The sequence below is a fragment of the Drosophila simulans genome, chromosome 3R, assembly GCF_016746395.2.
Source record: "Drosophila simulans strain w501 chromosome 3R, Prin_Dsim_3.1, whole genome shotgun sequence".
Classification (NCBI taxonomy): domain Eukaryota; kingdom Metazoa; phylum Arthropoda; class Insecta; order Diptera; family Drosophilidae; genus Drosophila; species Drosophila simulans.
The window spans coordinates 23,645,298-23,658,513 of record NC_052523.2 but is presented as its reverse complement, the minus strand read 5'-3'; the positions used below and the strand labels follow the sequence as shown (position 1 = coordinate 23,658,513).

At 42.5% G+C, this 13,216-nt stretch overlaps 1 protein-coding gene across 2 annotated transcripts; it reads right to left on the bottom strand.

Moving 5' to 3' along the window:
- Positions 1–240: 240 nt before the first annotated feature.
- On the bottom strand, positions 241–2,232 carry LOC6729847 (probable cytochrome P450 6a18). 2 transcript variants are annotated; one of them, XM_016177657.3, is made up of 3 exons: positions 1,091–2,232; positions 627–1,033; positions 241–489 (listed from the first exon to the last, which is right to left on the bottom strand). In XM_016177657.3, the coding sequence occupies exons 1-3, from the start codon at positions 2,190–2,192 to the stop codon at positions 256–258; spliced, it is 1,743 nt and encodes a 580-aa protein (XP_016036585.1). In that variant the 5' UTR covers positions 2,193–2,232; the 3' UTR covers positions 241–255. The 2 variants fall into 2 exon arrangements, with proteins under 2 accessions (XP_016036585.1, XP_002105150.1); XM_002105114.4 differs by having other exon boundaries at positions 437–1,033; positions 1,091–2,231.
- Positions 2,233–13,216: the final 10,984 nt, after the last annotated feature.

Sequence of the window (13,216 nt, the reverse complement as noted above, 5' to 3'; positions counted from 1 at the left end):
CGCAAATGTGTATGCCTACATACCGCACCGTGGCGCATGACTTCATTAGTGTAATGAAAACAGAAGCTGGCAGCAAAAATGTCAAGGTTGATGCCCCGCCCCCATTCGCCTCCTTCAGCCCAACATTCTCCATTCGCCATTCTCCGTTTGGCGTGCAAATCGTCGCCAATCCGACGGCTGGTCCATTTTCGAAGGCTTAACGTGGTCCTGGCCAGCGGAAGGAGGCCGGGAAAAAGGTTAACACTTGCAAAATGGCTAGCAAGGACGTGCCCGAGCTTCGTTTTGAATAACAAATTTAATTAGAATTAATACATGCGGGCCTGAGCTAAAGCTAAAGGCAAATGGGTGTGGAGCGGAGTGGTTTGGAGTCCTGTCGTCCTGCCGGTAATTGGTAAACGCTGAGCCCAGCAATAAGGATAAAAATGCTATCAGCATATGCAATGCCAAACGGGTCGCTTCATTATGGTACACTCCCATGAATAGTTGAATCTATAGATATTTGGCAAAATGGAATTAGCCAAGGAGAACTTAGTAACTTAGTAATAATGAGCCAGCTGTTATTATAAGTTTATTATTAGTTTTTAAGTGTATGTGAGAAAAGTTCGTCGTTTTTAGATTGCCTCCACCTTCAGCTGAATTCCGCCTTTAATTCCGAGTAAAATTGCGGAATGTGGATCGAAGATCAAGGGATCTGGTGTCTCTGAGCACGGGGAGAACATGAAGTTCTTAATGAGCATGGCTAGTCCGATACGAGCCTGCATCTGTCCAAATCTCAGTCCAATGCAGTTGCGAGGACCTTCTCCGAAGGGAAGCCAGGCAACCGAGGGACGTTTGGCGGATTCTTCTGGAGAAAACCTCTCCGGCCGAAACTCATTGGGTTCGGGATAAATACTAGGATCGTGATGTATGGCCGACGATGGAATAATGACCGACTGTCCAGCCTCGATGACAAATTTGGGCTTGCCGGGAACCACAAAACGTTTGGCGGCCACTCGATCCACATTGGGTACAATGGTATAATGGCGTAGAGTTTCTAAAAAGACATTTAATGATCTTTTGGGATCGCTTGAATTTTAAACATACGACTTACCATTTATAACTTGGTCAAGGTACTTTAGATCCTTGATGCACTCGTATGTAAACTTCTGATCGTGCTGCTCCAATACCTGCTCCAACTCCGCTCTCACCTTGTCCTGGATACTCGGATTCTTGGCCAGCTCGTAGAGGGCAAATGCCATGGTGGAAGACGAGGTATCGAAGCCAGCGATGAAGAACACAAAGGCTTGGGCAATGATCTCATCCATGGTCAGTCCCTTAACTACCTCGCCATTCTCAAGAGTCATATCCTTCTGGTTTTTCAAGCCGATTAGCATATCCATGAAATCATTCCGTTTGATATTCTCCTTTTCGCGCAAAGTGACAGTCTCCTTAACTATTCTTTGATAGAACTCCTGAATTTGAGCAGTGTTTCGGCAGAGGCCCAGTCGCCTGGCCAAATTGGGATAGCTGCGCATGAGGCCACTTACTAGATTACCATGACGAGAATCCACCAATGCCCGCCTGCCGAAGTGCAAAAACTCGGCCTTCTCATCTCGCAGACTATTACACTTGATGCCAAAGGCACAGGTTCCGATGACATCCACTGTGAACCTGGCCACCAGATCCCGAACGTCCAGTATTGAGTTTTCCGCTACTTTCTCGTGCATCACAGTCATAAATTCCTCAGCCACCGACACAATCGTCGGATACATGAACTTCATTTTGCCCGACGTGAAAGTCGGGGATAGCTTGCTCCTTAGCAAACGCCACTGGGGTCCATCCAGATTAAAGAGATGCGCTGACATGGGATCATCTTTCTCGTTGTAGTATATTCCCTTGTCGGTGAAATTGGAAAAGTTCTTGATCAGTATTTGCTTGGCGAGCTCCAGATCTATAACAAATGCGGCGGGCTTCTGGAACAGATAGAATCCCACAAAAGGAGCCTTGCTGTTCCGATATTTGTTGTAGTATTCCTGGTGGATTTCGTGAACGGTTCTCGTTTTCTTATATCCCTCCATATTTCCTCTGAGAGGATGGGGCTTATCATACGGAATGCCACGCCTCTTAAAATACGTTAGTTTGCGATGGAGTATATAGGTAACGATCGCCAGTAGGGCGACTGCCACTTGGAAGAGGAAGTAGGTCAGCGGCATATTGGCGTCGTTGTTTCAGAAATACTAACTGGAGAAATGGACTGTGAACACCTATTTAATGACTTTCTTTATCTAATGCTTGTGGACAACTATAAAGCCGCTGGAGACTACAGCTTTTATCACTCCATATAAGTCTATAAAATGTATATTACAAAAACGTAGATTAAGATAATTAACTGTTCTGCTCTGATTGCGGAAACCAGACGAAGTATAGATAGTATAGTGGAAGTTCACTGATAAATTATCCGATCTCTATAGACATTAGCAATTTTGGGGTCTACTGTTGCTGTTGAGTTTAATACTACAGTAGAGTTCTGAGAATTAGACCAACAATATTTATTTAAAATAGCGAAAATGCTGTGCTAGTCAAATGTTGTGTTTTTCATCAGCAATTTATTTATTTATTTTTGTTGTTACTGGTTGGCATAACATACAATGTAAAAGAAAGTAATTTAATACGTCGGTTTTTTCATAGCTACTAGCAGCTTTGGACATTTGTCACAGCCACGCCAACAAGACAAATACACAAGAATTTAAGTAAACATGTTAAAACCATAAAAATGCAAGTTTACAAGGAAGCAGCTGGAAAAAAGTTTGTCTTAGTGCAACTAAAAGTCCAATGCAAAAAAGAGCGCGCGCTGTAGAAAAACAAAATCGGGTATAAAGCCATGGCATCAGCGTGTAAGTGTGTGCGTGTGTGGGTGTCCTGGGGACTTTCTCATCCTTAGAAAGCACACACACACACACACAGAGGCAATATTTTTTGCCAACAATGATGGGCGGTGGGCGTGGTTCGAAATATGTGAAATCATGAATAAACTGCCATGTGCACAACATTCAACATTTTGCATTCTTGCAGCACCAGCAGCACTTCTTCTCTTTCCCTTCGAGCTCTGTTTTTTTTTTATTTTTTCTGGGCTCTTTGTTACCGCTTTTTCGCAAGCAAAGGCAAAGGAAAACGCTGCGCCCCATTGTATGCGCTCACTTTCCTTTTTCGCCAACAGAGGGCGTGGCGCTCGCTCGACTGAGTGCCCAGCGAGTTCGTGATTAATAATCGATGCGATGGACGACATTTCGCATTTTCAAACTCACGCACGAACAGTGCCGCTTGGCCCGGAAGGTGTGTGACACATTAATATTGACTACTGGCATCGAACAAAGGGCTTTTTGCTTTTTGCTCGGAAATAGCATTTTGCCCCTATTCCCATTCCCACTCCGATGCATGCAAACTTATTTGCGCCTCGACTGTCGGCGACACAGGCTGCCAATTCAGTCACATCACTTCACTTCCAGTTTGGCGGTAAATCATCACCGTTTTGCTGGGAAAGCACTGTACAATTGCTTTGGCACATGCAAAAGCATGCTTTGCGAAAAGCAGTTTTGATACCCTGCAGAAAAACATCTCTTAACGTGTGAAAAACTAGTGACGATCGCACCTCCACATTGTGACGAAAAATATAAAAAAAAAGAAAATAACTTGAAACAGTCCGACAACAAACTTGAAATGATGATAATAAGTTAGCTTTTAAGGTGGCTATAAAAAAATCTCTAAAAAAAATGCTTGCACTTGAAATTTACAAATGAATCCGAGATGAGCTTAAGAAAATCGGTATTTCAGCTGGCAATTTAGTGCGCAAGGGTATTCCCGTATAGCTTTCCATTCTTTTTTCCGCAGTCTTTGCCATTTTCCGGTCCTGACTTTTCTCTTTTGCTGCACTTTTTATGGCTTTTTTAGCTGCCGTTTTGGTCTCTCGCTCGCTTTTTCCCGCCGCATTTGCGCTCCAGCTGAGCTTTGGTGATGAAGGGTGCAGCTTAAAAATGAATCATTTGACTTTTTCTTATTAAATAATTTATAAGAATTAGTTGAGATTTGCATTTTTTTGCCAGCCAGCTAGCAGCTTCGGCCCTCCGGCCTCGGTATCTTTTGCCCACCCAAAAAAAAAACCCAGTATTTGACTGTGCAAATTTCTATTTAATTCGAAATTTATTGCGAGCAATTTTCTTTTTGCCCGTAGATTTTTGTTGCAGTTTTCATTGCTGCTTTTCGTACTGCTGGCCTTAAAGTGCACGACTGCTAACTTGGCTGCCTGGCGGGCAATTGAATTGCAGTTTTGTATCTTGAGCAGGCGACCGCAGTCGAAAGTTGTCGAAAAATTTCAGCTGCTGGTGTGTTTGTAGTTCAGGGTTAGCTGGCTGTTGCCGTTTTGCTTCATTAGCCATGCAGAGCGGAAATAACAATAATAATAAGAGCAAGAGCCAAAAACAAAATCCCTCTTAAATTGTATCCGAAATTGTTTTTTGCCGCTGGCCTGCGGGGTTTAGTGCGCCAAAACGAGAGAAATGCACGTTAATTTTCGCTTCCATTTGCATTTGCATTGCAACTGACGAACTGTATATATATATTCGAAAGGGGCGTGGCCAGCTGTTTTCGGTGGCATCATTTATATTTGATGTGGCCGCTTTTGTTGCATCTTAGGGCAGCTTAAGTTGCCATTAATGCCCGAGTGAGAGCTTGATTCACTTTACTACCCCTGCCCGCACTTCGCTTGCTTTTAGTTTGCTAAGTGCGTTTTGCAGCGAGTTGAAGCGCAGCAAGCTCTTAAATTATTGTGCTTCCAAACAAAGGTCATCTTGCACAACTGTGTTGCTCTTTAAGCCGCCCAGTAATTAATTAACTTTGCTTGCTTAAGAAATTAAATACAAATAGCTTTGATATTTGTTTACCAAACTGGATTACACATCTCATTTTGCCGTAAACGTTGCTTAAAATTCCACTTTAACTTTGCACACCGCACTATCGTATTTAAGCCAGCTTTCCCAGATTCCCAAAGTTGTTTGCTCAAATCTGCACACGTAAATTTCCCTGGATGGCCTGTCAATTTTCAAGTTCTCAAGTCCTACATGTAATTGCTGTCTGAGAACGTAATTAATGTCTGTGTGGATTTTCCATATTTTAATGATTGAAAAATATTTGAGCCACCTTCTACGGGTAGCACATAAATTAAGCCAGTTCATTATGCGGCCTGATTCTTATGGAGTTCTCTTGGCAAAGCAATTTGGGTTAAATGCACCTTGTTTCATCTCGGCATTATTGCTTTTCAATAGGGCGGGCAATATTTTTGCAATGAAATGTTGCAAATATACGATGTTAGGTGAATCGATTGGGCAATATTTGATAAATCTTTTGGGCACACACAACAGACGGCAGTGGTTTATCCTGCTTACGCCCACTTAACAAACAAAAAGCAGGACTTTTTGGACAACTCGTAAGAGGCATGGCCCTTGGCTTGGGCAAAAACTGACCAGATTGTTGCTGCGCTGGTGCTTTTGGCTTGCTTTCTATTCATTTCATTTCAATATGCATTTTATTTGCTGAAAATGTTTAATCGATTTTATGCAAATCATTCCCATTTCTTTTGGGCCCCGGCTTTGTAGTGTTGTGCCGTTGAGCCACTGCAAACACTTGAAAACCATTACAAAATAATAATAATAAAAATCTTGGCCAGCTCCTTGCCGCAAATAAATTATTTCTGATGGAAGCCCTGAAAAAAGAGGGGGAAAACTGGGCTGCGATGGCAGAGGCATGCAAATGTATGCAAACAAAGAAAACTTCCTAATGGAATTTTCCACATGTCGGACATATGCATAAAACCTTCTAAACAAACCCGGTCCTCTGTCCTGCAGAGCTGTGGGCACTTTGCTGTGACCATTTTGTTTGAAAGCACTTCACACACGCACGTCAAAAACTGTGTCCTGTGTCCAAAAACCAAAAACGAAAAAAAGATTGAAAACTAGAGAAAAAATTGGCAAGGATTTGGTTGTGCAAAAAGATGGCGTCAAGCTGTGCAATTTTGCCAGCGATTCGATTCGATTCGATTCGATTTCGTTTCGGCAATCCCTTTGGCCGTATCGTTTTGGCCATTGGGCCAAAAGACGGGTCAAGTGAGCGGTGACCCTTCAGCATAGTGGTGACCCAGCGCACGCCCTGACCCCTGACCCCCCCAGATATGTGTAAGTAATTTTCGTCGTTGTTGCTGCAGCCCTGCTGTGGGATATGCTGCATTGCGGTTTTGGTGCAACAAGCTAATGAGTTTGTGGTTGCCAGGACACCGAGCATAATTGCTTTTAATTGCAATCAGCAAATTATGCATACTTGTAGTTGTGGTCGTGTGGGGCAAATGTTTTGAAAAATAGACCCAAAAACGCTAAAGCTCCTAATGCACATCTTCATGGATTTAATTAAATTCCTTGGGCCAGCTAAGTCCTTCCTAATTTAATTGCAATCCAATAATAATTTGCATTTTTAATGCATCTCGACTTGAGGGTGAGCATGGAAAAAGATTAATTGAAGATTTGCATTGAGATATCACAAGCACTTGTGAATACACAAAGTAATGTTTGCACTTGTAGTAATATTTATTGTAATTCAATAGCAAAGCTGTGCATTAATCATACGCCATGTGTGTTTGAAAATGCACTGGCCATTTTATGCAGTCTTTTATCGACGACATTCATTGCGATCATATCGAGGTCGACTTTAATTGAAATTCCTTCAATCAAATTAGCCAAAAGCAATTATGCAGCTAATCAGGCCTCAAGTGCGGCGACCTTTAAGCTGCAGAAAAACACTCAAAGCCGTCGGCTGAATTGGCCAACTTTTCGGCAAGTCGAACAATTGAAACAATGGGCCGCCCACCATAAAGTTTGCCACCAAACAGTTTGCCACCCATCCGTTTGTCAGTTGAGTTGCAGCCATGCGATTTTCCCCTTGAAGCGATTCTCGCATAGAGTTTGAGTAATGGAACTTCAAAAACGCAGCCGCCGCAAAACATGAAAACCAAAGCCGATTTTCTCTGTGTGTGCGTGGTGTGTGAAAGCGCAGTGTAAGGGCAATTAAGGGGAACAAGCAAAACCACAATAGGATTATCAGTTTTGTGCAACAGCCAATGAAGTGCAATGAAAGATCAAAAATGCATATATACTCATGCGAACAATTGGATAGTAAAAGGTGGCTATGACAGCTTATAGCTTAAATATTAACTGATGGGATTGGTAACATCCAATTTGGCTATCACTTACTTTTCCAAGTGTAGCTATAAATTAAAATGAAACTGAGTTCTTTTTATTCACTTCCATTCACTTGGCATTCGATTTGCGCCTTTCTTGGACTCATTCATTAATCGTCTTTCGATTCTTTTTCGCTCACTTGTAATTGCCACTCATTCATCATATTCAGCGTCAATTATTGTGCCGCTGCAAGTGCCAGAAATGCATCTATCTTCATTTGCATCAGCGCATTACATCTGCCGCAGCTGCCCCTTAGGATTGGCTTGAACAAAAAGAGTAGGGGGCGTGGCAGGGCTAAAAAAGTCCTTAATACTGTGAAGCTTAATCTGTTTTAATTGATTTATCGTATGGCGCCTCAACTGCAGACAATTAAATTACGCGGGCTCAGGAAAGGAAAAAACTATGCATTTTGCCATGTTTTGTTTGGCCTTTTGTTTGCATTGGGGTCGCGGGCCAAATCAATTGCATTTGTATTATTGTTTTAATGCTGCAGCTAAAAATTTATGAAGGCTGGATAATAGTGGCACAAAGGTAAACAAAAAGTTATTCAAACATTTGCTGTGAAATCTGGAAAAGCCTCAAATAAGACCAATGCAATGAGTGCTGAAAAAATACGTGAAATCGATTTCATTTTGTTTCCTGATTTTTGCATGTTAATTGTGTTGCTTTTTGTGAAAATATTTTGATTATGCCTGTCGTATGGTTTGCTTTTCACGCTTTTCCCCGCTTTTCCCCCGCTTTTCTCCCGCTTTTACAGCATTTGCGCTGGCTTTGCTGTTGTTTAAACAAAAAGTGTTTTTCTTTCTTTGCATTTTGCCACGCCGACATCCCGGGGCATTGACATTTGCATGTGTGATTGTAGTTTGTTTGCTCGATTTTCCATCGAACTCTCAATTGGATGGCGTGTATGGCAGTGTGTGTTTGTTGTGTATGGCAAACATAAATACACACCTTCACACGTCCACACAACAACCAGTGCTTAGTTCATAAACGTTGACAATTAATTGAGCAAAATGCCAGCCATTCAACTAATTGGAACAGCTCAATGCGAATGCGAATGCGAATGCGAAACCAAAGCCCAAAACAGGACTATATCCGGCTAATGAAATTATGTGTGGCAATTATATGGCGCCCAAGGGTGTGTTTTTGGCTTATATATTTAACGATTTCTTTATGGCCTAGTGGCAGCAGGACATCAGTTGTCCATGCTTTAGATACTCCTTTAGATACTCCTCGGAGACCCACTGTCGAGCGGCTCCTGCAGCGGCGATATGAGATCCAAGTTGATCGAGAAGGATTGACCAAGATCGATCATTGACTTCACCTCCGGAATGTCCCATCATTCCTGGAACTGCGCATCGGATTTTTCCAGGATGCGTCTACGTTTTCTGTAATACATTTGATAATCTGTTCCCTGTCTTTCTTCTCACTAGTGCAACCAAGCATTTGAAGCACAAATTTATTAATAGGATGAACTTCTGATTACTCACATACATAATTCCGGCTCATCCTCGGCTTCTGTGCCACTTGGCGGCTCACACAGAGAACTGTTAGTTGGTTCATCCAGGCTCATGGCAACGATTTGAATTTTGGTAACAAAAATAGACGTGTGTTTACCGAAAAAGCAAAATGGAAACTTATGGCCCACTGATGTTTGGCACTCGATTTGCGGCATTAAAATGATCATTTAGTAGATCATCAAGTAGTAGACCACACTTAAACTACATTTAAGGCTGGCACTAGCTCCCTGGGATTTGCGATTCTAATGCTTTCTACCTGGGCAACTTTACGTTTTAAGTGGCCGGAGCTCAAGGGCTTAGCCCGGGTGCTTTTCGAGTGGGCCTGTTTATCTATGCCCGTACACTTTGGAGTGCCGTCTGTTCATCCTCCCCTATACCGTAACCCGTATCCCGGTATTCAGTATCCTTTCACCTCGGGCCTCATATCGGAGCTGCCGCAAATGCCAGTCATTACATGCAACGATTGTGAGTTGGCCAAGATTTTATGTGCCAACAACAAACAGACAAGGTCCAGACTGACGGGGCACAGACATTCCCGAGAAGTTGGCCGTCGGTGCGAGCAGGAGGAAAATTGAGCTTAAGTTGCAATTAAGCAATTGCCCGCTTGGACTGGGATTCGGTTGCTGATGCTGCCGATGCTGCCCTTCTCGTACTCGCAGTCCCACTGCCACTCATGTTGGCCCGGCTAATAGCAGCAAGCAAACTCAAGTGGCTGCTAACTTGGCTTTCGAATGCTGCAGAGCAATGGACTGGCGGCGATCAAGCCCCAGTTGCAAATAATGCAAAATTGCAATGAAATGCGGCCAGGGGCATGAGGTGAACTTTGCTAAGGGAATCCTGCAGCCTGCCACCTGCCGCATGCCACCCACCAGCTCGTTCTCGTTCTTTTCTATTTATGTGCAGTTGCTTTCCAATCACCAGCCAGCAAACTTAATACAATATTTAAGCCGCAAACGTAGCACAATGTAAACCAAAGTAATCTCGAACTCAGCTCCGGCTGTGCAGCAAGCAGCTCGGTTTGGCTTTCCTGTGGCAAGTGGCACGACTTGCGGCCAACGGCAGCTAAACCAGCCAAGACTCGAGAGCCCAGGAGCTGAAAACCAGACCAGACCGGCAAGCTGCTAGTGGAGGAGCGGGAGGTTCAACGAAAAAAATAAGAACAGAAAACAATTCCTGCATTGAGGCAACTTCGCGTTTTTTAAGTGGAAAACTTTGGCCCTCACATTTGGCCATGGGGCATGCCTCGTTGCAATGAAGCTTAAAGTGTGCCTCAGATGCAGTTCAGATGTGACCGGCGAATTTTCCAGGGAATAATGCTGACTGACTGACCCACAGAGGGATCAAATCAATTATATAGCAAAAAACAAAGATTTGAAAAATATATAGGTCAAAAGTCTATAATATATTCTAAAATTAAGCGGAAAATAAATCCTTTCTACACATTTTTAATTTCACATCCGCAAATTGAAAACTTTAAAGGCTTTAAAATATTTACCCGCTTTGCATAATTAGTTGCCTCAGAAATTGATGCCAAAGCAGCCAGCACCGAGGATTCAGTTCGATTGATTTTGAGCTATAATGCGCGGTCTGCAGGACCATAAACTGAAGGGGATTGTCGGCTGATGCTGCTGTCCAATGAATTTCAAATTACCAATAAACAATTGAATGAGCAGCGAAAATATAAACACGCACACACGCATACAAATGCTAATCAGCGATGCTTTATGATTTTCGGTATATTTGCGTTGCTCATACGCAGTGTGGGCCGCATCGCTAATCCCGGCACGCAGCGTCAATAAGTCAAACACGTCAATGGCAAGCAGTGCGAAATCCTGGGTGGCAGGAGTCGCAGGATTCGAAGGACTCGCAGGATTCGCAGCAATGCTGGCGGCAGTAAAACAGAGACAAAAGGCAACAATTTATTGTTGCTCAATGTCGCATTTATCATCACTTTATGCTACTTAATCGAGCCTTCGTCCCCGATCCTGTGAGCTCGATTTCCGTCGTCGAAGATGATTTCAATGTTTACTCTCGTCTCGTCCTGGGCGGCTTTGTTTGCTTATTGTTTTTCGTTACACATCCGCGCACACACAGAGCCGAAGAGCACTTTGCAGCGTCTTTTTATGGTTTATGGCGCCATTGAATTTTTCGTTTGTTTTCTTATTAAATTATAATTTATATGTGTAGTCGCATCAGCCAGCGCCAAGGACATGGCACTTTGTCAATTGTTTAATAGAAAACAAAGGAGATACGACTCCTGAGCGCTCGCATGAAACTTTTCGGGGCCAGGACACATTGCCATGTTATTTATACATGCGCACGGCGTACTCAATTACGACTTCGAATGGCAAACAACTTTCTCGGATTTTCGTGGGCATGTGAGTTGCTCTGTTTGTTTGCAGGTCACAATGTGATGAAAAGTGCGATAGTAATATATTAAAGATGGCAGACTTCGATGGCAAAGAGATATAACTACAAAATGGGCCGTAGTTCTAACTCGTATGCCTTTATAAATATCTTTGAAGTGTCCTAGCATCACTGTAAACCATTCAACATTTTCAGATATTTATATGACACGTGCGTAAAATGTATCCTGGCGATAGTTCGAAATATTCAAAATAGTGTTCACAGCTAATCCAGTTGAATAATGCAGCTGCAATAAAAGGCTAATGCGCAGTGCATCGGTATTGAAAATGTTTCCAAAACTATTTCAACTTCATTAAATACTTGCGTATAGCTAATGCACACGACTGCAAAATGGCAAAAATAAATGCCAACTGGCAAAAGTATTCGCATAATTAATTGCACGGCACAGTTTGTTTATAGATTTTATTTTGGTTTTACGCATTTAACGTGGAGGTATATGCATAATAAAAAAAAAACAATTCACATTGCACTCGCATTCATTAAATTTGCATATAACTTTTAAGCATATTTGAAACATTCTGTGCACATGATTCATTGGTCTGATAGCCCAAAATTTAAATAGAAAATTAAATTGCCGTTGGGTTTCAACTAATTTGCACCCCGACAATATCAGTGGGCAAAAATAAACAACAGCTGGTGCTTTTGCCATTTCGGTCCACTATCGCATATAATAATAATACAAAAAATACATTCGAAAGAGTTCAAAATTGGAATAAACCATAAACTTACTATTGAACATATCTGGCAGATATATTATTTATAAGTTGGTAAATTACCAGAGGAACTGAGCGTTAATTAATACTGACCAGAACACGAATTGCAAGAGGATGCGACCGAAATTTATCTGAATTAATTTTGCATACCTTTACACCACACAAAAATCGCAATCGCAATGGAGAGCACATTTCTAACTGGTAAATATTTGCGAAATCAATTCAATTTCGCGCATGAAATTATATGGCTTTTACAAATATTTTAATTAACTGCCAAATGTAATAATTGCCAAATGAGTTCGGCCAAAAACATTTTGGCCCTGACAGCTGCTGCTGCCGGGAAGTTTAGTATTTTTGTATTTTTATTTTAATTAAATCCACGTCGCTGCTTGCCGGTGGTGGTTAACCCACAAAAAGATAAGCCCCAAGCTGGCGCTGACATTAATCATTTTACCTTTCAAATGCATTCTCATTACGCGCCAGCCAAATTGAAACTTGGCCCGATGCAAAAGGGAATCGCAACTCTGAGCTTTCCCCCGGGGGCTGCGGCTCATTAATAACCGACAGGATGGCATAATTCTTTGTCTTCGCCCGATATTTATGTATATATATGTATCCTTTTATTCTTGGCTTTACCTTTCCGTCGCCTCGGGGGTTTCCATGGAAAATAAAGATGCCAGACCCGCCGAGATGTAACTGTATTTAGACGGAATGTACCGGAGAAGTGCTAAGCTCGGGCCAGATAAATATTGACCAACTAACGACTGACTTAGCCACATCGCAACTTTTCCAATTAAATCTGGCGAAAGTTCGTTCACTCCGTGTGCTGCCGCGTCTAGTAAACAAGCAAAGTTCTAATGAGTTTATTAATCAGCGATAAATTTGGCCAGCATATGCAAGCCAAAGACTACTCCTGGCCAAGTTGTCATAATTTCCAATCAGAGCAGAGTGTCCAATGTTTTTGCGTATCAGCTAACCAAATCAACATCTGCCTTGAGGCCAAGGACGAAGATTGTAATGCCCAAAAGCCATATACCGAAAGAATGGACTGGCTTCTAAGGCTAATTAATGTGTAAAGTGTCAATTAATCAATCAGTCCGCCGATCAATCCTGTCGGCCGGCTCAGTGTAAGCCCAATCCCGCCACATTTCCCATTTCGGCCATGAGCCATGAGTGTATTGACAGGATAAACTCAACAAGCTGTCGGAGCTGGCCAAGCCGAATGAAATGGCTGGCGACAATGGCTCCACGGGCGACGACATCGCAAACATAAGCCCAGCGAATGTGGTTTGGGTGG